The 23,141-nt window shown below is 43.3% G+C and overlaps 1 protein-coding gene across 1 annotated transcript; it reads left to right on the forward strand.

Moving 5' to 3' along the window:
• The first annotated feature begins 11,094 nt into the window (after positions 1-11,094).
• On the forward strand, positions 11,095-20,745 carry VIM (vimentin). Its single transcript, XM_054435574.2, has 9 exons — positions 11,095-13,153; positions 13,819-13,879; positions 16,750-16,845; positions 16,932-17,093; positions 17,855-17,980; positions 18,331-18,551; positions 18,983-19,026; positions 19,430-19,515; positions 20,384-20,745. The coding sequence occupies exons 1-9, from the start codon at positions 12,591-12,593 to the stop codon at positions 20,423-20,425; spliced, it is 1,401 nt and encodes a 466-aa protein (XP_054291549.1). The 5' UTR covers positions 11,095-12,590; the 3' UTR covers positions 20,426-20,745.
• Positions 20,746-23,141: the final 2,396 nt, after the last annotated feature.

The raw sequence follows: 23,141 nt of genomic DNA on the forward strand, positions 1-23,141 counted from the left end.
GAGCTTGCAACTAGCCTGACAACACGGCAAAACCCTGTCTCTACAAAACATATTTTAAGAAAATTATCTGGGCATAGTGGCATGTGCCTGTAGTCCCAGCTGCTCGAGAGGCTGAGGTAAGAGGATTGCCTGAGCCCAGGAGGTCGAGGCTACAGTGAGCTGTGATGGAGTCACTGTATTCTAGCCTGGGTGATATTGCAAGATCCTGTCTCAGAAAAAAAAAGACTCAAAATACGTCCACCAAATGGAGTTTGCTGGTTCTTTTCAAAATAATCCAATCTATGAAGTAATTGTGCCACTACTGAGTTAGGATTTCATCAGGCTTTGTCGTTATTGTTGTTGTTGTTGCTGTTGCTGTTGAGACGGAGTTTTGCTCTTGTTGCCCAGGCTGGAGTGCAGTGGCGCGATCTCAGCTCACTGCAACCTCCACCTTCTGGTTTCAAGCGACTCTCCTGCCTCAGCCTCCCGAGGAACTGGGATTACAGGCGCCTGCCACCACGCCCAGCTAATTTTTGTATTTTTAAAAGAGACGGGGTTTCATCATGTTGGCCAGGCTGGTCTCGAACACCTGACCTCGTGATCCTCTCGCCTCGGCCTCTCAAAGTGCTGCGATTACAGGCATGAGCCATTCATCAGACTTTTTAACACATATATGCTTTTCTTTTTCCCTTATATTTACCATGGGAGTGTGGTATTTGCTGCTCTTGCCCTTGCAGACATGTGAAGGACATTAAGCATGCTCTATTTTAAAATAAACCTGGTGTTGAAGAGCACTACTCAGGAAAATCTGACATACAAAAGCAGTGAGATTAGTATTGCATGAGAAAATTTAAAAACTGGATAGTAAGCACATACATATTATCAGTAACGCTGTTGGGTTTGGCCTTGAGAATCTTGCTTGCCTATAATTCCCTGAGTCTCCTCTCATTTCCAAAAACTCCCCCATAATTCTTGGATTGCACAATAGTACTACCATGAAGGACTAAAATATTAATAAATCTCCCTAAAAATCAAACTAATAGGCGGTAAGTATAGGGAGAAGTTGTTTTTAACTGATACAAGTATTGCATTCCAAAAATGTGGTTTTATTTCTTTTCTACTAGCAAATGGGGCAAAGCATTTTTATTCACTTAATCGTATGCAAGATTCAAATGCCATAATTATCCATTCATTCTGGTGGGTTGAGTCAGAATTAAGAAATGAGATCTCCACAGAAAACCCCTAAAACTGTCTATGGACTTCTTGATGATTCATTAAGGGCACCATATTCTCTGAATCAAAATGGGTCCTGTTGCTGCATCAGAACAGGAAAAAAGTACACCAAAGAGATAAACACGGTAACAATGCCAGAGAGATTTGGGGACATTTCCAGTGGTAGCACAAAATTACCATGGCATATAAATTACCACAGCACAGTGAGGTTTAGAGTTTGGGGACTGGAGCCAGAAGTCCTGTGTTCAGGTCTGCCACTTCTTGGCTGAATAAACTTGAGTAAGCTACTTACCTTCTCTGTGCCTCAGTTTCTTCATATGTCAAACGGGGCTGTCATGAGGATGAAATAAGTTAACCCATGGGCAGTACATAATGATTGCTTTCATATGTCGTAGGCACTCAATATATGAAAGCAGTCATTATGGTTACCATTAGCCTTTCTATCCAGGTCAGACTCCAGTTTTAGCAATGATATCAAAGTGGGCCTGGTGATGGTTGTTTGGGGTTCACTCAAGGACCTAGTATTAGTCAAGGACTGTGAAAGCTAGCCTAGAGTTAGCAAAGGAAAAACCCTGGCCTGGCGTGGTGGCTCACACCCGTAATTACAAAACTTTGGGAGGCTGAGGTGGGTGGATCACTGGAGGTTAGGAGTTCGAGACCAGCCTGGCCAACATGGTGAAACCCCATCCCTACTAAAAATACATTAGCCAGGCATAGTGGTGGGCACTTGTAATCCCAGCTATTTGGGAGGCTGAGGCAGGAGAATCGCTTGAACTTGGGAGGCAGAGGTTGCAGCCGAGATAGTGCCACTGCACTCCAGCCTGGGCAACAGAGTGAGACTCTGTCTTAAAAAAAGAAAAAGAAAAAGCCTGATCAAACACATAAATATCTCTTCAGTGTATTCTATCACACCTGTCTGAAGTTCTAGAGATGCCGTTCAAGTAAATTACAATATTGTATCGGAAAAATTTCTCATAATTTATGTTACAAAGAACATGTACTTAATCTATATTAAGCTTGAGTACCACAGAATTTTTTTGTCCATATGCCACATATCCATATGAGTCACATTAGAGAACATATTTCTAGTACTTAGCTAATTAGAAATATAAAACCTTATTCAGTGGTTTGGAAATCGTCACGGTAGAATTACAAAGAGGGCTGCCAAATCCTTTATTCTGCTACAGTTAACTCTGAATGGTCTTTCTTTACTCATATCTCATTGTAATGTTAATGAATTTTCTTATCTTTTCATCCTTGTATATTGTCATTATGTCATTTTATATTTCCTTCCGTTTGCTACATGGCTTCATTTAGGGTTACTTTGTGTTTTTTTTTCTAGAATTTGTCTTTGATTTTCATTTCCAACCTCTGCAAATCATACTGATCTTTGTCACCATACACAAAAACCAAAGCTTGAGAGGTTTATTTTCAACTCTGAGTTCATCAAACATATTCACAATTAAATATAATATTTAATATACTGAAGAAAATCATCTCACTGGCTGAGTGAATGTGATATGCCAGAGTTAAAGCATCTCCCAATTGTCCATTTTTGAAAATATCAGTCAATTCATTAATCAGTTTTGAAATACATACGATGGAGTTCCATTATATTTCGCAGATTTATAGGAAAGAGACTATGACTATATAGATGGTCAATAATCCCCTTCCAACATCACAGGTTACCATGAAGGCAAATAAAAATTTATACTATAAATTTATCTGTTCTTTAAAAGAAAATTAATCAACTGATATGCACATCAATGGGACACTGGCTAAGGAAAATGGACCATGGAATACAATGCAACCATGAAAAAGAACATCAGCCGGGCACGGTCGCTCACGCCTGTAATCCCAGCACTTTGGGAGGCCAAGGTGGGAGGATCACCTGAGGTCAGGAGTTCGAGACCAGCCTGGCCAATATGATGAAACCCCGTCTCTACTAAAACAGAAAAATTAGCCAGGCATGGTGGCATGCACCTGTAATCCCAGCTACTTGGGAGGCTGAGGCAGGAGAATTGCTTGAACCTGGGAGGCAGAGGTTGCAGTGAGCCAAGATCATGCCACTGAATGCCAACCTGGGAGGCAGTTACACTCTGTCTCACAAAAAAAAAAAAAAAAAAAAAAAAAAGATATCATGTCCTTTGCAGGAACATGGATGGAGCTGGAGACCATCATCCTTAGCAAACTAATGCAGGAACAGAAAAGCAAGTACTGCGGGTTGTCACTTATAAGTGGTAACTAAGATGAGAACACATGGACACAAAGAGGGTAACAACAGACACTGGGGCCTACTTGAGGGTGGAGGGTGGAAGAAGGGAGAAGATAAGAAAAAATAACTATTGGATACTAGACTTAGTACCTGACTGATGAAATCATCCGTACAACAAACCCACATGACATGAATTTACCTATATAACAAACCTGCACGTGTACCCTTGAACCTAAAATAAAAGTTAAAAAAGAAAATTGTGCTATTAAAGAAAATTATTATTAGCTCCCTTACCTAAATATCTTGAGAAAAAAAACTTCTACCACTGGGGAACTACATGACCTCCTCAAAGTAGGCAGGGTAAATTCCCAAGATGCCAATTGCACTTGGCAAATTTTCTAGCTGTGGCATAACCTTTTTCTCGCTACAAAAAAAAAAAAGGAAAAACAATATTATAGGCCACTGGGCAAATACCTGCTAGTTTTCTTATGGTAGTCTCACTCAGCCAGTAACCAAACTGAGATGATGTCATTTAGGGCTCTTTCAAGTGACATGGGGTTTTTATAACTGGATTGATGGGTTTTTTGTTTGTTTTTGGTTGTTATTGTTTTTTGATCAAGTGAACTAATACTGAAAATCTGGCTTTAATTCTTTGTCCAACATCAGCTGGAACTTATTTTTGCACTAGATTTCTCATCCATGTGTTAATTAAACTCTTGTGTTCCCCCTACATACTTGCCACCTTCTCTTTCTTCTGTCATAGACTGTGAATTAGACATTGATGAAGTTAAAAATCACTTATAGTCTACAGGGAATTGTTAGCTGTGTTTTCCCCTTCAAATGTTCAAAGATACCTCCCAGAGAGTGTCTTTAAGGTTTTTCTTTCCCTTCTGATGTTTTAAACACTGTTTTAGAGAATCGTGATGAAGTTCATGATTTTATACTAGCTGTGCGAACAAGACTAACACACTCAAAGCAGCTAAATGACAATATAAGACCATCTACTTTATTCCTTTAAGTGAACAGATTAGAAGTGCTTAGAAATGCTGTAGACCCTGGGCCATGGTCTGATAGTGGTCGGTGGGCATTAGATTCTTGTAGGAGAGTGAACCCCATTGTGAACTGTGCATACCAGGGTTCCAGGTTGTGTGCTCTTTATGAGAACGTAACGCCTGATGATCTGTCATTGTCTCCTGTCATCCCCAGATGGGACCATATAGTTGCAGGAAAACCAGCTCAGGGCTCCCACTGATTTTACATTATGGTGAGTTGTATAATTATTTCATTATATATTACAATGTAATAATAATAGAAATGTTTGAATCATCCTGAAACCATCCCCCAGCCTGGTCCGTGGAAAAATTGTCTTCCATGGAATCCATCCCTGGTGCCAAAAAGGCTGAGGACCACTGCTGCATAATGTAAAACCACACTATCCAATTATAGCTCACCTTCATGAGACTATAATTTATATAGACTAGAGAAGGGAAGATACATCCAGGTTAAGGGACCTGAATTAAGCGTCTTTCAACTCAAATTAACTTTCCAACTAATTATTTCTGTCTGGAAGGCAACTATTCTTTATTTATTTATTTATTTATTTTTTTTGAGATGGAGCCTCTTTCTGTCGCCAGGCTGGAGTACAGGGGCACAATCTCGGCTCACTGCAATCTCCGCCTCCTGGGTTCAAGCGATTCTCCTGCTCCAACCTCCCCAGTAGCTGAGACTACAGGCATGCACCACCAGGCCCAGCTAATTTTTGTATTTTTAGTAGAGACAGGGTTTCACCATGTTAACCAGGATGGTCTCCATCTCTTGACCTCATGATCCACCCGCCTGGGCCTCCCAAAGTGCTCGGATTACAGGCGTGAGCCACCGCGCCCGGCCGCATCTATTCTTTTAATTATCCTGTTCACAAGGCTCAGAGCCCACTCGATTTTGCTTATCCCCTTGCCCTTAAACATCACAATTCCTAAAATCATCTCCGCGTCAGGCTCCCTTTACCATTCACTTGTTCTACCTCAAGCAGACCTCAAATCAGCCTCATTCTCAACCCCTAAAATACAGCTAAAAGCATGTCTTTCTCCTAGTTGAAATTCACAGTGCATTCCCACTGCCCACCACATTAATTATCAACTCCTCTTCCGGGCATTTACTCATCCAGCGCATGGCCCCACGTTAACTTTCAGTTCCCTCTCTCCCCTACAAATACTCCATAATCCAGCAACCCTGGGATTATTCCTGTTCCCTAAATGTCCTCAGCACTCTGCCACCCACACAGTTTTTGCTTATACTGTTTGGTCAGCACTAGAGCAACCTTTCTTTGCCATGATAAGCTGTAGAAATTGTACTCATTCTTCAAATACTATCTTTTCTAATGACATTTTCTGTTCTCCTCCAAGTAGATATGATCATGTGTTTTCTCAACAATATTTAACTTATTTTTAGGTATAGTATTACAGTTTTTTAAAATTTAGATTTAGGGGGTACCTGTGCAGGTTTGTTACACGGTTATGTTGTGTGATACTGAGGTTTGGGCTTCTAATGATCCCATTGCCCAAATAGCGAACATAGTACTTGATAGGTGGTCTTTTAATCCTTGCCTCCTCCCTCCCTTCCCACTTTGGGAATCCCTAGTGTTCATTGTTTCCATCTTTGTGTCTGTGTATACTCAATGTTTAGCTCCCACTTAGAAGTGAGAACATGCAGTATTTGGTTTTCTGTTTCTGCATTAATTTGCTTAGCTTTATGGTTTCTAGTTGTATCCATGTTGCTGCAAAGGATATGATTTCATTCTTTTTTATGCTTATGTAATATTCCACAGTGTATATGTACCATGTTCTCTTTATCCAATCCACTGTTAATGGGCACCTGAGTTGATTCCATATCTTTGTTATTGTGAATAGCACTGCAATGATTATTTCTCCATCTAAACTCTTCAGCATTTTATCCTATCTGTGCAACAGCACTCACTTACCACATTCTGCTATGTATTCCAACTCTTTATCTGCTTTCTAATCCTTATACAAGGCTATGAGATCCCTAGAGGCATAAAAAGTATCTTACTTACTGAAATATACTAAGAAACATTGCAGGTAGTGCAAAAAAAATATGAATACATCTATCTGTTGAATGGAATATGAGGAAAGACCTGAGGGTGGGGGAAATGTACTATATTCATGGAAGAAGAAGGAGCTTAGGGTTCTACTGAAATTGCTGCCTGGGGGGAACAGTGGAAAATGAGGATGGATATACTTACTTAACATAGCTTCCAAAGGCCACCAGTTAACTATGATCCTCAACCTCCTCCGCAGGAAAATTTCTGTTTCCCTCATAGTATTTATCACCAGTTGCAATTATTTTGTTTGTTCCTTTATGAATATCGTCTCTCTGTATCATATACATATACACAGACTCAACACTATGTTCCAAGAAGCTTTGGGCAATACCTGCTTTGGTCCCTTCCCCAGTGTCTACCAGACTGCCTGGCACATGGCAAATATTCAATAAATATGTTTGGAGTAAATGAGTAAAAGTTGTGTATCACGATACCTTGTGAAGATTAAATGTAGTCACAATGCTTAAACATAATAAGCACCAGTAAATATTAGCCCCCCACACTATATTTCTTCCTTCTATGAACTACACATGTATTAATGTATATATTCAACAGATATGCCTGGCTTTTCTCTAGCCAGTGGGAAGACAATAGTCAACAAAAGAGAGAAAAATTCCTACCTGCCCTTAGGGAGATTACATTCTAGTGAGGAGATGAGCAATTCCTGCCAAGAAGTTTAAAGAAGGAAGTTTTTGGCCAAATGTGGAGGCTCATGCATGTAATCCCAGCATTTTGGGAGGCCAGTGCTGGAGGATTGCTTGAGCCCAGGAGTTCAAGACCAGCTTGGGCAACATAGCAAGATCCTGGCTCTACAAAAAATAAAAAGTTAGCTGGGAATGGGTGGCACTCCCAGCTTCTAGGGAAGCTGAGGCAGTAGGAATGCTGAGCTCAGGAGTTAAGAGGCTGCAGTGAGCTATGACTGTGCCACTGCACACCAGCCTAGGCAACAGAGCAAGCCTTTGTGTGTGTGTGTGTGTGTGTGTGTGTGTGTGTGTGTGTGTATATATATATATATATGTAAGTTTTAAAGAAAAAGGGGTGATGGCTTGAAGATAGATGCATTGGTGGGAGAAAAGAAAGCATGGAGGGGCCGGGCGCGGTGGCTCACGCCTGTAATCCTAGAACTTTGGGAGGCCAAGGAGGGCAGATCACGAGGTCAGGAGATTGAGACCATCTTGGCTAACATGGTGAAACCCCGTCTGTACTAAAAAAATATAAAAACTTAGCCGGGCGTGGTGGCGGGCGCCTGTAGTCCCAGCTACTCGGGAGGCTGAAGCAGGAGAATGGCCTGAACCTGGGAGGCGGAGCTTGCAGTGAGCAGAGATCGCGCCACTGCACTCCAGCCCCGGGGGACAGAGCGAGACTCCGTCTCAAAAAACAAAAAAAGCAAGCAAGCAAGCATGGAGGAACCGAAGCCAATTGCAGTATTGCAGGAAGGAGGTATGAAATGGCTTGGATCTGAGTGACAGCAACGTAACAGAGGAGTGGATCCAGAAGAGCAGGGCATGATACCCATTGGATCTGAGATGGAAGAGTTAGGAAGTGGCAGTGATGAAAGTTTCCAATCTTGTTGTTTTGCTGTGTTGCCCTGAATAGACAGGGAAGCTGGCAGGGGAAGCGACAGTGGTTCATGGGTTTTAGGGCGTGAGACGAGCTAAACCCAATCTTGCATATGATTCCTCCTAAAAGGCAAAACGGAATCTAAATGAAAATTTTTAACTCACAAATGAAAGTAATGTTTTAGAATGCAGGTGAAAACAAATCTCCCTTCTTATATAGTATGATCACTGTTACATCATTTGATTTTGTTTTTTACACCATTTTACATCGTAAACATGGTGTTATAGCTGTCTGCCAAATTCCTCTAAAAATCTGCCCCTTCGCAGCAAGATCTGTGTTAATCATCCCATCTCTTCAGTTCCTGGAACACAGTAGGTCCCTAAATAATAAGTCTAGCACTTAATATTTGTGAATTGAACTGGTTGATAGTAAGCAAAATTTTGTTATCAAGGCAAACAGAAAAGAGAAGTGCATTTAGAGGCAGAAAGGCCTCGATTCAAATTCTTGTCCCCTTCTTCCCGCCCCTGCTAGTCATACAACCACAAGAAAATTGCTAGCCTGCATCTTAGGCTCCTCATTAGTGAAATGGATGATCAAGTCTGTCTTGCAGGAGGGTGTGAGTGCATTAAGTTAAATCAAATATATACACAGGGCCTGTCATTCAGTTGGCATCAACATCACTTATTATACTATTTATTATTACCTGTATTTCCATGGAGTTTAGGTTTTGCTATGGTTTTCATGCTCTCACTGTACCCTCCTTCTTCTTTCTAACATTCCATCCAAACAGTCCTGCTAGATGCTGTTCTCTTGGCATGGCTAGCCAGCTTTCCCAAAGCCTCCATAGGCCACTAAGCTTCTGTCCACACGGCTGGCTGGTCCGTCAGTTTAAGTCACCCAGTTCAACTGACATCATGACAGCTTGCAAATTCCAAAATCACTGTTGGTAATTTATATGTGGTAGTGTTTATGCCTGGCCTATGAATTATACCACCGTGTCTTTATTTATGTGCAACTTGCATCATGCTGTGTTGAAAGCAGCTTCCTAGTCCAGCACTTAAAAATACTTCTCAGATAGGTTTTCATAGCAATCAAAAAATAACCACAAAACCCGGGAAAGCTATGTCTGTGTACCCAAAAGATAGCTAAGAACACAGTAGCATAGAGAGCAGGCTGAGTTGTCTCACTCGAGGATGTGAGTTCAGATTCATTGACCTCCCTGACTGATGACTATCACCCATTGATTGAGGCACTGTATATCTTATCTCAGAATGAAATGAATTCTTTAGTCTCATGAATTCTACGTGAATGAGTGAAAGTGTTTCTGTAACTTGCACTTCTCTTACAGCCCACCAAAAACAATGGTATTTTCTAATAGGAAAGACACATTGAATGCTGTGTATGTGTGTATGTAGATGTGTGTGTAGTACATACATATACTTTATTTTGAGACAGGTTCTCACTTTGTTGCCCAGGGTGGAGTGCAGTGGTGTGCACAGCCCACTGCAGCCACAATTTCCCAGGCTCAAGCAATCCTCCTGCCTCAGTCTCCCAAGTAGCTGGGACCACAGGTGTGCACCACCACACCTGGCTATTTTTTTTTATTATACACACATATATATATATATATATATATATTTTTTTTTTTTTTTTTTTTTGTAGAGATGGGGTCTCACTATGTTGCCTAAACTGGCCTAAACTTCTGATCTCAAGCAATCCGCCTGCTTTGGCCTCCCAAAGTGCTGGGATTACAGAACACCTACGCTTTTACACATTCTATATGCATCAAACAAACATATGTCTGTGGCAACAGAGCAGCCTATCACAGCCCAGAGACTTCAGAATGGGGACAGGTTGGAAAGAGGAGCCACCTATCCCTGAGATGATGAAGAAGACCAGTGCCCGTTCCAGGAGACATCACCACAGCCCTGAGGAATCAGCTATGGGCACCAGGAAGGCACAGTGCCACACCGCGCCAATGCCCTGTCCTCCTTTTCCATAGTGAGTCAGTCAGCAAGCATCCCCTGACAGTGCCGCCACATTGCCCTGGGATGGGCACTGCATGTAGAAGTGAGTTCCACACTCTCTTCCTCCCATAGGGAGATCACTTTTCTCATTCTAAGGGTTCCAGGCAAACTCACAATGGTGACATTTGCTGATCAGTGGCTTGAATAAAGGGCTCTCAGAAAGCAAGATGTAACTCAGAGCATAGGCCTGTCCTCCAGGGCACCCAGCCCCAGGAATGCTCTTGGGGAATGACCTGCAGCCTCCCAGTGAAAGAGAGAATAAAAGAAAGCCCCAGCAGGCGAGCTGGACAGTAGAGAGTCCTGTAATTCCACCTTGGCAAGCACCATTTGCAAGAACGAACTGGGATAAGGTAAACAAAATATTGCCTAAAAGAGGCTTGTCCAAAGAAGTCAGAATAAGCTCTTCATTTGCCTCTAAATTATTTTTCTTAAATACCAGGTAACCTGCAGTACTCCCTGCCCTCACCAAAAAAAAAAAAAAAAAAAAAAAAAAAAGAGGGAAATACTTTTTTTTCTCCTATCCACTGCAGAATCAATTTTACAGTGGTTCTGCAGTTAATCCTTTCAGTACACCATAAATCTAAATACCCAAAAACCTGTGCTTTTTCAATTGCTACTAAATCACAAGAAGACTGATTTACATAGGCTCCTTTTATCTCCCTTGGCGGGTAAGTGCTCAGCTCTGCTCGTTACTAATATTGAAACAACAGCCCTTGAATTGAGTGATTTCCCTAGAAAGGTTAAGGTGACCGAATCTGAACACTCCCTCCGTGTCTTGGACAAGAAGTTTTTTGCTCCGTAGACAGTTTTATCCCCGTCACCCCAAGGTCAATTGCACGAAATCTTTTGGAAAACAGGACCTGTGACATTTCCCAGACAAATCACCGTGAACCCTGTACTGTGTGTGCATTGCTGTCCTAAAATTAACACATAAATCCATTGCCACCAAACATTCTGTCATTTGTGTTATATAATTGCCTTTCATTTGAACTCATTAATCAAATTGGGATTTTTAAGCAACACCTAATTAATTCTTTAATTGGCTCACATTATACCTTTAATGACTTCCACCAGGGTAAAAACCACTGATCACTGAGTTCGATTTTGAAACTACGGACGTCGAGTTTCCTCTTTCACCCAGAATTTTCAGATCTTGTTTAAAAAGTTGGGTGTGGTTTCATGGGGGGAGGGGGAAGAGCGAGAGGAGATCGCAGGGACGGGGGCGGGGACTCTGCAAGAAAAACCTTCCCGGTGCAATCGTGATCCGGGAGGCCCACGTATGGCGCCTCTCCAAAGGCTGCAGAAGTTTCTTGCTAACAAAAAGTCCGCACATTCGAGCAAAGCCAGGCTTTAGCAAGTTATTAAGAACTTAGGGGCTCTCTTGTCCCCCACAGGGCCCGACCGCACACATCAAAGCGATGGCCCAGCTCTAAGTTGGTAGCACTGAGAAGTAGCAGCGCGCGAGGAGCCCGCGGAGACTTGAATCAATCTGGTGTAACGGTTTCCCCTAAACCGCTAGGATCCCTCAATCGGCGGGACAGCAGGGCGCGGTGAGTCACCGCCGGTGACTAAGCGACCCCACCCCTCTCCCTCGGGCTTTCCTCTGCCACCGCCGTCTCGCAACTCCCGCCGTCCGAAGCTGTACTGAGCCCGTTAGGTCCCTCGACAGAACCTCCCCTCCCCCCAACATCTCCCCGACAAGGCAAGTCGATGGACAGAGGCGCGGGCCGGAGCAGCTCCCCTTTCCAAGCGGGCAGTGCGCGCGGCTGCGCGAGGCTGCGCGAGGCCCGAGCCCTGCGTTCCTGCGCTGTGCGCGCCCCCACCCCGCGTTCCAATCTCAGGCGCTCTTTGTTTCTTTCTCCAAGACTTCAGATCTGCTGGATTCCTTACTCTTTCCTCTTCCCGCCTCCTTTGCCCGCGGGTCTCCCCACCTGACCGCAGCCCTGAGGCCGCCGCGCGCCTCCTCCCACGCCCCTTTGGCGCGGTGCCACCGGACCCCTCTGGTTCAGTCCGGGGCGGATCCCCCCCTCACCGCATGACCCCGCCTTTTTCAGCACCCCAGGGTAAGCCCAGCTCAGACTATCATCCGGAAAGCCCCCAAAAGTCCCAGCCCAGCGCTGAAGTAACGGGACCGTGCCCAGTCCCAGCCCCCGGAGCAGGAAGACTCGAGGGCGCCTACACCCCACCCGCCCACCCTCCCCGCTTCTCGCTAGGTCCCTATTGGCTGGCGCGCTCCGCGGCTGGGATGGCAGTGGGAGGGGACCCTCTTTCCTAACGGGGTTATAAAAACAGCGCCCTCGGCGGGGTCCAGTCCTCTGCCACTCTCGCTCCGAGGTCCCCGCGCCAGAGACGCAGCCGCGCTCCCACCACCCACACCCACCGCGCCCTCGTTCGCCTCTTCTCCGGGAGCCAGTCCGCGCCACCGCCGCCGCCCAGCCCATCGCCACCCTCCGCAGCCATGTCCACCAGGTCCGTGTCCTCGTCCTCCTACCGCAGGATGTTCGGCGGCCCGGGCACCGCGAGCCGGCCGAGTTCCAGCCGGAGCTACGTGACTACGTCCACCCGCACCTACAGCCTGGGCAGCGCGCTGCGCCCCAGCACTAGCCGCAGCCTCTACGCCTCGTCCCCGGGCGGCGTGTATGCCACGCGCTCCTCTGCCGTGCGCCTGCGGAGCAGCGTGCCCGGGGTGCGGCTCCTGCAGGACTCGGTGGACTTCTCGCTGGCCGACGCCATCAACACCGAGTTCAAGAACACTCGCACCAACGAGAAGGTGGAGCTGCAGGAGCTGAATGACCGCTTCGCCAACTACATCGACAAGGTGCGCTTCCTGGAGCAGCAGAATAAGATCCTGCTGGCCGAGCTCGAGCAGCTCAAGGGCCAGGGCAAGTCGCGCCTGGGGGACCTCTACGAGGAGGAGATGCGGGAGCTGCGCCGGCAGGTGGACCAGCTAACCAACGACAAAGCCCGCGTCGAGGTGGAGCGCGACAACCTGGCCGAGGACATCATGCGCCTCCGGGAGAAGTAAGGCTGCGCCCATGCAAGTTCGCTGGGCCTCGGGAGGGGGCTGGAGGGAGAGGGGAACGCCCCCCCGGCCCCCGCGAGAGCTGCCACGCCCTTGGGGATGTGGCGGGGGGGAGGCCTGCTCGGGGGACAGCGGAGAGCGGGGCTGTGGCTGTGGCGGCGCAGCCCCGCCCAGAACCCAGACCTTGCAGCTCGCATTTCCCCCTCTGGCCCCACACATTGCCCAAGGACGCTCCGTTTCAAGTTACAGATTTCTTAAAACTACTACTTTGTGTGCAGTTGAAGGCCCTTGGGCACAATGAGAGCGAGTCCTCCAAACTTTTAGAAAGTTTCCTGCCCCTTCTGGCGGGCTGCCAATCACCGGGCGGGAGAAGGAAGGAGGGGAAGGCGGTGGAGGGAGCGAGACAAAGGGATGGTCCCTCGGGGGCGGGGATGGCGGGGCTGTCCAGCAGGTCTGTGCGGCCACCGTGATTGACCCTCTGCGCGGTGCCCGAGGTTCCGCTGAAACCTGCCGAGGGCAGCAGGTCTGAAAACTGCAGGCGCTAGTTGCGCGGAGGTGGCGCAGCTGCTCTGGAGGCGCAGAGCGAATACGTGGTGGTTGGGTGTGGCCGCCCCGCCCCTGGCGGTTTCCCCGTTCCCCTTTGGTTAATGCGCAACTGTTTCAGATTGCAGGAGGAGATGCTTCAGAGAGAGGAAGCCGAGAACACCCTGCAATCTTTCAGACAGGTTTGTAGACTCTCTTCCCACTCGCAGTCGCCTGACCCCACCCAACACAACCCACGAGCAATTCTAAAAGTTGCTTAACTGACGTCTAAAAAGTGCAAAACTTCAGGGCTGCGCGTAAAGCCCTCTAGTGGCGGGAAGACCACAGATTGGAGCTTCTCATGATTAGAAAAAATATTAATAAAACCCCTTGAACGATTTTTTTTTTTTTTTTTTTTGAGACGGAGTCTCACTCTGTCGCCCAGGCTGGAGTGCAGTGGCGAGATCTTGGCTCACTGCGACCTCCGCCTCCCGGGTTCAAACGATCCTTGAATGATTTCTAAGCAGTTCCTTGGGACATAAAAATCTTTTAACTTTTTACTTTGTTTCCAAAATGTTGCACAGTTTTGCAACACATTGACCTTCTGGTTTCGAACGGTTACAATTTTAGATTGTGGTTTACCAAAGTCAAGTTGCTTAATTTTTACAAGGCCACAAAAAGCGCAGTTATGCCCTGCAGTTTAAAATGGAAAACGTGTTGGAAGATAAGAAAACTTAGTTTCCAACTGGAATGGAGCCAGCAAGTTTCTTTTCTTCTTTGCAACTTCTATTGTGGCATTAAAGTTCGGTGGAAGTATCACTGTGCACAACTATTTTGTGATCTAATAAGGGTGAAAAGGAGCCATCTGTCCCCTCGGCTGAGGGGTATTAATGGTTTCTATGGGCTTCACTATGGAATGTAGATACAGACATTCTGGCAAATGTGGCTCTGGACAGAAATAATAGGAGTCTTTGTGTTCCCAGGGAAGCTTTGCAACAGGCTATATTCTTACTGAATATGTAATGATGTAAGCACGGTTCTAATTGGACACAAGTATTTGCTAACATCCGTTATCTAATATCTGGCCTAGACTTGAGAAGTATGTAATGTAAAAAGTTTTTAAAGCTACAAGCATACCTCACGTTTTGAAAGTCCTTTTTTGATTGGGTTCTTGTGTTCTTTAGCACTCTCGCCATAAAAAATAGTAATAGTAATAAACCCAAGGCTGAAAAATTGAATTTTAACTAAAGGGTTTTTGTGCGTGTTTTTTTTTTTTTCACCAAAATTAAATGGACTTACAGAATTTTTAACTTAAAATTGGAATCCAAAAAGCCAGAAGATCTCCATTATAGTTTATACTTTATTCCCTGGAATATTTACTGGGATTAACTGCAAAGCACTCTCAGATGAATAGTGTAGTATAACATTTTGAAACTGAAATACATTTACCAAATTAATTTAACCACAGCAATGTGTGGTTCGTTTTAGTCCTTGAGCATTTTTGATTATCATACCTGTCATGTTTTCTGCAGAGTAGTGAGTTAACGTAAAACAACATCAATACAAAAGATCCTCTGTTTCGAGATTAAGCAAAATTTCTCATTCTCTTCAATGTAATAGAATACCACATTGATCTTTCTTTGGAGGTTAGTAAAATATCTTTTATGTATTTTTTTAGGGCTTAACAAGTAAAAATGAATGTTTTCATCAAGTCTGATCTTTTTATCACCCACTCTTCATTCATTTTTCCACTAAGGTGATAGAAAAGTCTCAATAGTTTAAGACCATAAGGCTATAAACTCCAAATATAGTTGCTGACAAGATAAGCAATCCTCACGCATCTGTTTGAGAGGAAATAAAATCTTAGTTGCAAGATTACATATTCTGATTTGGAATGTTGAGCTTTACAAATGGAAACATAGAAGGACAGCTGAATCCGCAAAAATCCTTCATGTAGTTTCATTCTCTGCAAGCTTGACCAGTCATTCTGAAACAGGCTAACTGAACTGATACAGTGGCCAATGAAAAAGACACGCCTTTATAGGATGAGTCAAAGGAGTTTTAGAAGAAAAATCCACCAGAGAAAGCAAAGCAAATACAGTTCAGAGTTACATTTCTTTTCCATTTTTTCCTGAACTGAATCTTTGGCATGCATATTCTGAATTGGGTTATTGAATATAAATCTAGCCTTGTACAATGGATGCCAGATGACTACATATTTGCTTTGGCGCCTAAGGATAAGTTTCAGAAGATTTGAGTGGAGAAAAAAAGCTAAAACTCTTGAAGCACAAGTTTCTGTTCTCCATGTACTCAAGTGTACATGAAGTTGTGAAAATTTGTCCACTTCTATCATCATGTTATTCCATGAAATTACAAACCAAATCTTAAAAATGTTGTGGCATAGATTTTCTGGATTTAAAAAGTAATTACATTAAATGAATTACTTTATTTTTTGAGACAGAGTGTCACTCTGTTGCCCAGGCTGGAGTGCAGTGGCACTATGACGGCTCACTGCAACCTCTGCCTCCTGGGTTGAAGAAATTCTCCTGCCTCAACCTGCCAAGTAGCTGGGACTACAGGTGTGTGCCACCACACCCAGCTAATTTTTGTATTTTCAGTAGAGACGGGGTTTCATCATGTTGGCTAGGCTGGTCTCGAACTCCTGACCTCAAGTGATCCACCCACCTTGGCCTCCCAAAGTGCTGGGATTACAGGCATGAGCCACCATGACCAGCCTTAAAAAGTAATTTTAAAATGTCACTGGTAAAATGTGGATTCGGTCATGATTGAGTGCAGTTTACCGTGTGTGGACATTTATTTATTTTAAAATTGTCCAATCACCACCTTGAGTAAAACACAAGGAGTCACAATTAAAATATATTAGTGAGCAGGAGAAAGCACAGCATATTATAGCACTGAATGATTTATAAACCTATTCAAGGGTCATAAAATGTGTCAACACCTTTTCTATAGTAAGAAGACTAGGTTCAGATGGTTAATCTAAGACAAATAAAGGAGATAAGCCATAGACTTTTACATCCTCCATGTCCTGTCTTTTCTCTTTTCAAAATAGGATGTTGACAACGCATCTCTGGCACGTCTTGACCTTGAACGCAAAGTGGAATCTTTGCAAGAAGAGATTGCCTTTTTGAAGAAACTCCACGAAGAGGTTAGTGGAGTGACTTTCAGAGAATGAATGGGGTAAGGCAGCCCCCACGGTTGGCAGAGCTGACCGTCTGTCTGTTCTTTTTGCAGGAAATCCAGGAGCTGCAGGCTCAGATTCAGGAACAGCATGTCCAAATTGATGTGGATGTTTCCAAGCCTGACCTCACGGCTGCCCTGCGTGACGTTCGTCAGCAATATGAAAGCGTGGCTGCCAAGAACCTGCAGGAGGCAGAAGAATGGTACAAGTCCAAGGTAGGAAACAAATCAGTGCGGCTTCAACCAAAGAAAAGCATTGTGTTCTCAAAACCCCATACCTGTGTGTGATTCCTAAATATCCTCTAGCTCCAATGCAAAGCTGGCTTTGACTTCTTGCTCATATTGTGTTTGTCGCCACAGCCTCCCGACCACTCACATCACCTCCTTTATTTATTTATTTATTTTCTTATTTATTTATGAGACAGAGTCTTGCTCTACTGCCCAGGCTGGAGCGCAGTGGCATCATCTTGGCACACTGCAACCTCTGCCTCCCAGGTTCAAGTGATTCTCCTGCCTCAGCCCCCTAAGAGCTGGGACCACAGGCAAGCACCACCATGCCTGGCTAATTTTTGTATTTTTAGTAGAGATGGGGTTTCACCATGCTGACCAGGCTGCTCTCAAACTCCTGACCTCAGGTGATCCACCGTCCTCAACCTCCCAAAATGTTGGGATTACAGGTGTGAGCCACCACGCCTGGCCACATCACCTCCTTCAGAATAGCAGACTCCCCTCCCCCTAACCTTGCCTCCAAGTAAACCCCAATGCCATACCTTTGACCTCCAGTGTGTTGAAATGAGCACTGTAGAGTGAACTCTGAAAATACTAATGTCAGTACTCCACTGCTCTTTCCCTGGCTTTCAAAACAGACATTTAAACCTATACTGGAAGACATTCAGTGAGAAATATGATTTTTTTTTTCCAAGAGAGTCAAAAGACTTGAATGTGAGCAATCTACATTTCTGTTTTCTTCTCGACAGTTTGCCGACCTCTCTGAGGCTGCCAACCGGAACAATGACGCCCTGCGCCAGGCAAAGCAGGAGTCCACTGAGTACCGGAGACAGGTGCAGTCCCTCACCTGTGAAGTGGACGCCCTTAAAGGAACCGTGAGTACCAACTCTGCAGTAAAAGAGGGAAAATAATGATCCATTCTGCTGACTAAGCTCATGGTGATACCTGAACAAAATGTTGAGTGAGTAAAAATTTATACCATAATGCAAAGAAAATGAGTTATCAAGACAGACTCAAAAGGGACTTGATGGAACTCCTGAAGGTTTTAGCTTGCATATATCATTGCTTCTAATATGAAGGACTTGGTACTTGCATTCTCCACCTAAAATTAGAGTGGTCGCCATTTGCCGCTAATGGAAATTATTGCAGAAGGTCTGTAAATGGTTCTGGGAACGGCTGGGTTTTTCTGAGAAATAACACCAGACATCTTTATCACCTCCTGCAGAATGAGTCCCTGGAACGCCAGATGCGTGAAATGGAAGAGAACTTTGCCGTTGAAGCTGCTAACTACCAAGACACTATTGGCCGCCTGCAGGATGAGATTCAGAATATGAAGGAGGAAATGGCTCGTCACCTTCGCGAATACCAAGACCTGCTTAATGTTAAGATGGCCCTTGACATTGAGATTGCCACCTACAGGAAGCTGCTGGAAGGCGAGGAGAGCAGGTAGGGAACTCAGACTTGGATGCGTGAACAAATGGTGACCATTTGTTAGGCCCTGTGCCACTGGGCTCTAAGCACAGTGTCACATTTAATCTTTAGAAAGTTTCTTTGAGGTAACTACTTTCCACTTTTTGTAGAGGAGGAATTTGAATTGAGAGAGAGTAAGTGACTTGCTGGGATTTGAACCCACAACTCTGTCAAAGCCTCCACTCCTAACTCCTGTTCATGGCCCTGTGGAGAAAATGCTTGTAGTAACATATTTTAAATGTACTAACAAGACCAGTCATGGGAAAATGTTTCTGAGACAAATCTCTAGTTTATGATTTAAAACAGTACGTTTTCTTACGTGACAAAAACAAAAAGTGTGTTAATTTGTTCCTAGTGGTTGAAGTTATTTGCCAAGAATTTTACTGTTTCTCTTCATCTGTTTATAGGATTTCTCTGCCTCTTCCAAACTTTTCCTCCCTGAACCTGAGGGGTAAGCATTTTATTTCCCTTTAAGAAAAACATCAGCAGCTTGTAACCACTGTGTTTATGTCAAAGCATTCATTTTTTTTAGGATATCTGAAAAATGCCATAGAAGAGAAAACTCTATAAAACATCTATAATTTTCAAACCCAAGTACACTGTTGCATTCTATGCTTTACGTTAAATGCAAACTCCTTTTTCCTTCTTCCTGCTGCAAGTACTATTTCATCCTGATGCTCAAGTGTGTCAGGGCCTGGGTTTGCAAACAGAGACTACTCTAAAATTATTTGGGGAGCAGTACTTTACACTGTTGCCTCTCCCCCACAAATCATAATTGTTTCAGTAAAATGGTTACTTGGTTTTTCCAAGAAAAAACTCATTTTTACTCATTTTTGGCCTGTTTGTTTATTTAGAAACTAATCTGGATTCACTCCCTCTGGTTGACACCCACTCAAAAAGGACACTTCTGATTAAGACGGTTGAAACTAGAGATGGACAGGTTGGTATCTTTTAAGTAAAAAATAGAGTAATCTCAGACAGGAGTTGATATATTTTAAAATCAATGAATCTGCATCTCAGATACAGCTGGCTAATTTGAGAGGTTCAGGTTTCATTCATGCCTACTAAAAAAAGAATAGGCTACTTCTTCCAGCAGTACACACAGCCAACTAATTATTTGGCTCCTGGATGTGAAGTTGAGATAGCAATCTTCCTGCGCTTCAAAATTAGTGATTTGCTTTGGTGCTTAATTTGAAGTGGGAGTAAGCTTCCTTAAACCACTTCCTAAAGCAGCTACATGAAACAGCTTCACTAGACTACCTCAATATGAGGAATGTTTTGATCCTGGACAATATGGCGTCTTCCTACCTCCATACTTTATAGATTCCTAAATCCATCTATATAATACAAGCATGTGCCATATGATCATTTAGTTTCTTATTACTTCCCTATGCCAGGAAAGAAATAGTTGCAATTTATTGTAGTCATCATGAAATCTTCCCTTGCACATAAATTTAAAATGTACCTGCTGCACATTTTAATATGTTTTAATTGCTTTTAAACTTGGCTGTGTTGTGTACAACTATTATACCATCTTTTATAAACACAGTTTTTTAAAAAATTTCTTTTTGTAAGTTACAACATTCCATTGGATCCTTATATTGCCTGGATCCAATATAAGGATCCAAGTGGAAGAGGGTCTTGTGTGTCTGCCCCTTCTAGCGTTCACTCATGCAGAAGCAACATAGGCTTCTGATTTGCACAATAAATTACATATATTTAGCAGGATTTTTATTTGCCATGATATATAGGATAATTTAATCTTTGGCATGTGGCATTATATTTATTTTGGTTTTTTTTTAAAACAGGTTATCAACGAAACTTCTCAGCATCACGATGACCTTGAATAAAAATTGCACACACTCAGTGCAGCAATATATTACCAGCAAGAATAAAAAAGAAATCCATATCTTAAAGAAACAGCTTTCAAGTGCCTTTCTGCAGTTTTTCAGGAGCGCAAGATAGATTTGGAATAGGAATAAGCTCTAGTTCTTAACAACCGACACTCCTAAAAGATTTAGAAAAAAGTTTACAAAATAATCTAGTTTACAGAAAAATCTTGTGCTAGAATACTTTTTAAAAGGTATTTTGAATACCATTAAAACTGCTTTTTTTTCCAGCAAGTATCCGATCAACTTGTTTCTGCTTCAATAAATCTTTGGAAAAATTCTTTTGTTGTGTTATTTATTGGATAATATCTAAACAATTCTCTACTTGGTCCTGTTAGTTAATTTGTCATTACAATCATGTAACTTGATAAATTCAGGTTATGTATGCTTGAGATGTAGTTCTTAATTTTGTCATTTTTGATAGACCTCACTTCTTTTTATTATTACTTAAAAACATTTACAAATAAGTGCTGTCGAATAAAATAACTTGTACCAAAATGAAGATAGGTCTCTATAAAATGAGCTCAGCTCTGTGATTTTAATCATAACAAACAGACTTCCTAAAATTAAAAAATAAAAACTTTTTCAGTACATACAGCATATGAGTAACACAAATTCCACTTTGGGAGTTAAAGCATGGGAAGTTGCCAAGATACAGGGGCTTATCTTCTGCTAGCAAGATGCAGAGAAATGGAAAAAGTTCACCAAGTTTTTCTTTTATTTAAGACAGGATCTCACTTTGTCACTCAAGTTGGAGTAAAGTGTCTCAATCATAGTTCACTGCAGCCAACAACTCCTAGGCTCAGGCAATCCTCCCACCTCCGCCTCCTCAGTAGCTAGTACTCAAAACAAATAAACCAATGTCTAACTTTAGCCTAAGATGTGAGTTGTCTTCCCACAACTAGCCACACACTTGGCTAATTTTTTTAATTTTTTGTAGAGATGGGGTCTCAAAGTGTTGCCCAGCCTAGTCTGGAACTCCTGTGCTCAAGCAATCCTCCCTCCGCCTCCCAAAAAGCTGCGATTACAGGCATGAGCCACCACTCTCAGCCTAGTTCACCAAGTTTTAATATATGAAACCACTCTGCTTTATTGTGTATGTGTGTGATATCTATACCTATATCCATCTATCTATAGATACAGATATTTTTACAGACCTTCGTGTTTGGAGAATGGCATTAGGCACAAAATAAAACCCCCTACCTTTTCTTCCGGGGAGATGAGATTATTACATGTGAATCACATGGTGCTAACTGTAGGTGTAATAAGGTTTCAAAGTCTGCAACAATAAAAATGAAGTGGGGCAGTCATGGAAAGCTCCCTAGAAAGCACTCAGTGTGAGCATAGAACTTATATAAAGAGACGAGAGAAGGTATTGCCGAGAGGCAATAGCGTAGTAATGGTCAATAATGTGTGTTCTGGAGTAAAAACTCCTTCGAGTACATTCTCGGACTTCTCTAAGTTTCAAATTCTGGAAATATTATTATCTTCTCTCCTCTGAGAATGATGTGGTAGACAGTGTCATAATTTTTCTGTGTTTGCATCTGCCTCTCTCTGGAGTTGCCTAGTAAGATGGTTCTCACAAAGCCCTGCCCATTTGCAGGAATGTTCACTGTGATTTTCATCATTTTGGTTACTGTGGGTACTGCATGAATAAAGAAAAGATTGGGGCTGGATGCAATGGCTCATGCCTGTAATCTCAGCAGTTTGGGAGGCTGAGGCGGGTGGATCACTTGAAGTCAGGAGTTCCAGACTAGCCTGGCCAACATGGCGAAATCCTGTCTCCACAAAAAATACAAAAACTAGCCAGCCATGGTGGTGCATGCCTATAACCCCAGCTACTCAGGAGGCAGAGGCAGGAGAATTGCTTCAACTTAGAAGGTAGAGGTTTCATTGAGCCAAGATTGTATCACTGAACTCCAGCCTGGGTGACAGAGCGAGATCCTGTCTTAGAAAAAAAAAAAAAGAAAAAAAGGATTGGCTGCTGAAGTAACTCCTAGCCATTCTAAATGTAAAATTAAACTTTACATTCTAGTTTACTTGGGACACTCTTGGTTTATGACTGTTGTGTAAGCATAATTATTAATAATAACAGTTTGGACAATAGATTGTATGTGGTCAGGTCATGCTACCCTTAGCATAATCTTACAGAAAATGTGTCTGTCCCCTCAGCCCCCATATTCAAACAACTGACATGGAAAATGGCATAATTAATTTTATTAGTGTAAACATCCCGGTCTTTGGGCCCTTACAAAACTTTTTCTATTTGATTTTTCATTTTGTTTTCTGGTCTTTAGCCATAATCACCACTGTTCCCCACAGCCTCCTAACCCTATGATCCCTGTCTCCTCTTCCACTTCTATCCCACCTTTGGCTTATAAGGGTCATCCAGGGAAGACCTCAGCCCCATATTGGCTTTCTTCACACACCAGATTCCAACAAGCCACAGTTTTCTTTCAGGGGAAGAGAACCAGGACAGCAAGTTCTGCTCATACCTATTGAGATTAGTAGACTCCCACCCTTAAAAATCGTTTACAGATGGAGGCCAGGCATGGTGACCAAGGTGGGTGGATCCCCTGAGGTCAGGAGTTCAAGACCAGCCTGGCCAATAAGGCAAAACCCCGTCTCTACTAAAGACACAAAAACTAGCCAGGGGTGGTGGTGCACACCTGTAATC

This window comes from Pongo pygmaeus, chromosome 8 (genome assembly GCF_028885625.2).
Source record: "Pongo pygmaeus isolate AG05252 chromosome 8, NHGRI_mPonPyg2-v2.0_pri, whole genome shotgun sequence".
Classification (NCBI taxonomy): domain Eukaryota; kingdom Metazoa; phylum Chordata; class Mammalia; order Primates; family Hominidae; genus Pongo; species Pongo pygmaeus.

Coding starts and splice junctions, on each gene's coding strand:
- VIM (XM_054435574.2), top strand. CDS start 12,591: ATGTCCACCAGGTCCGTGTCCTCGTCCTCCTACCGCAGGATGTTCGGC. Junction 13,880..16,749: donor CCCTGCAATCTTTCAGACAG/GTTTGTAGACTC, acceptor TTTTCAAAATAG/GATGTTGACAACGCATCTCT. Junction 16,846..16,931: donor TGAAGAAACTCCACGAAGAG/GTTAGTGGAGTG, acceptor TTCTTTTTGCAG/GAAATCCAGGAGCTGCAGGC.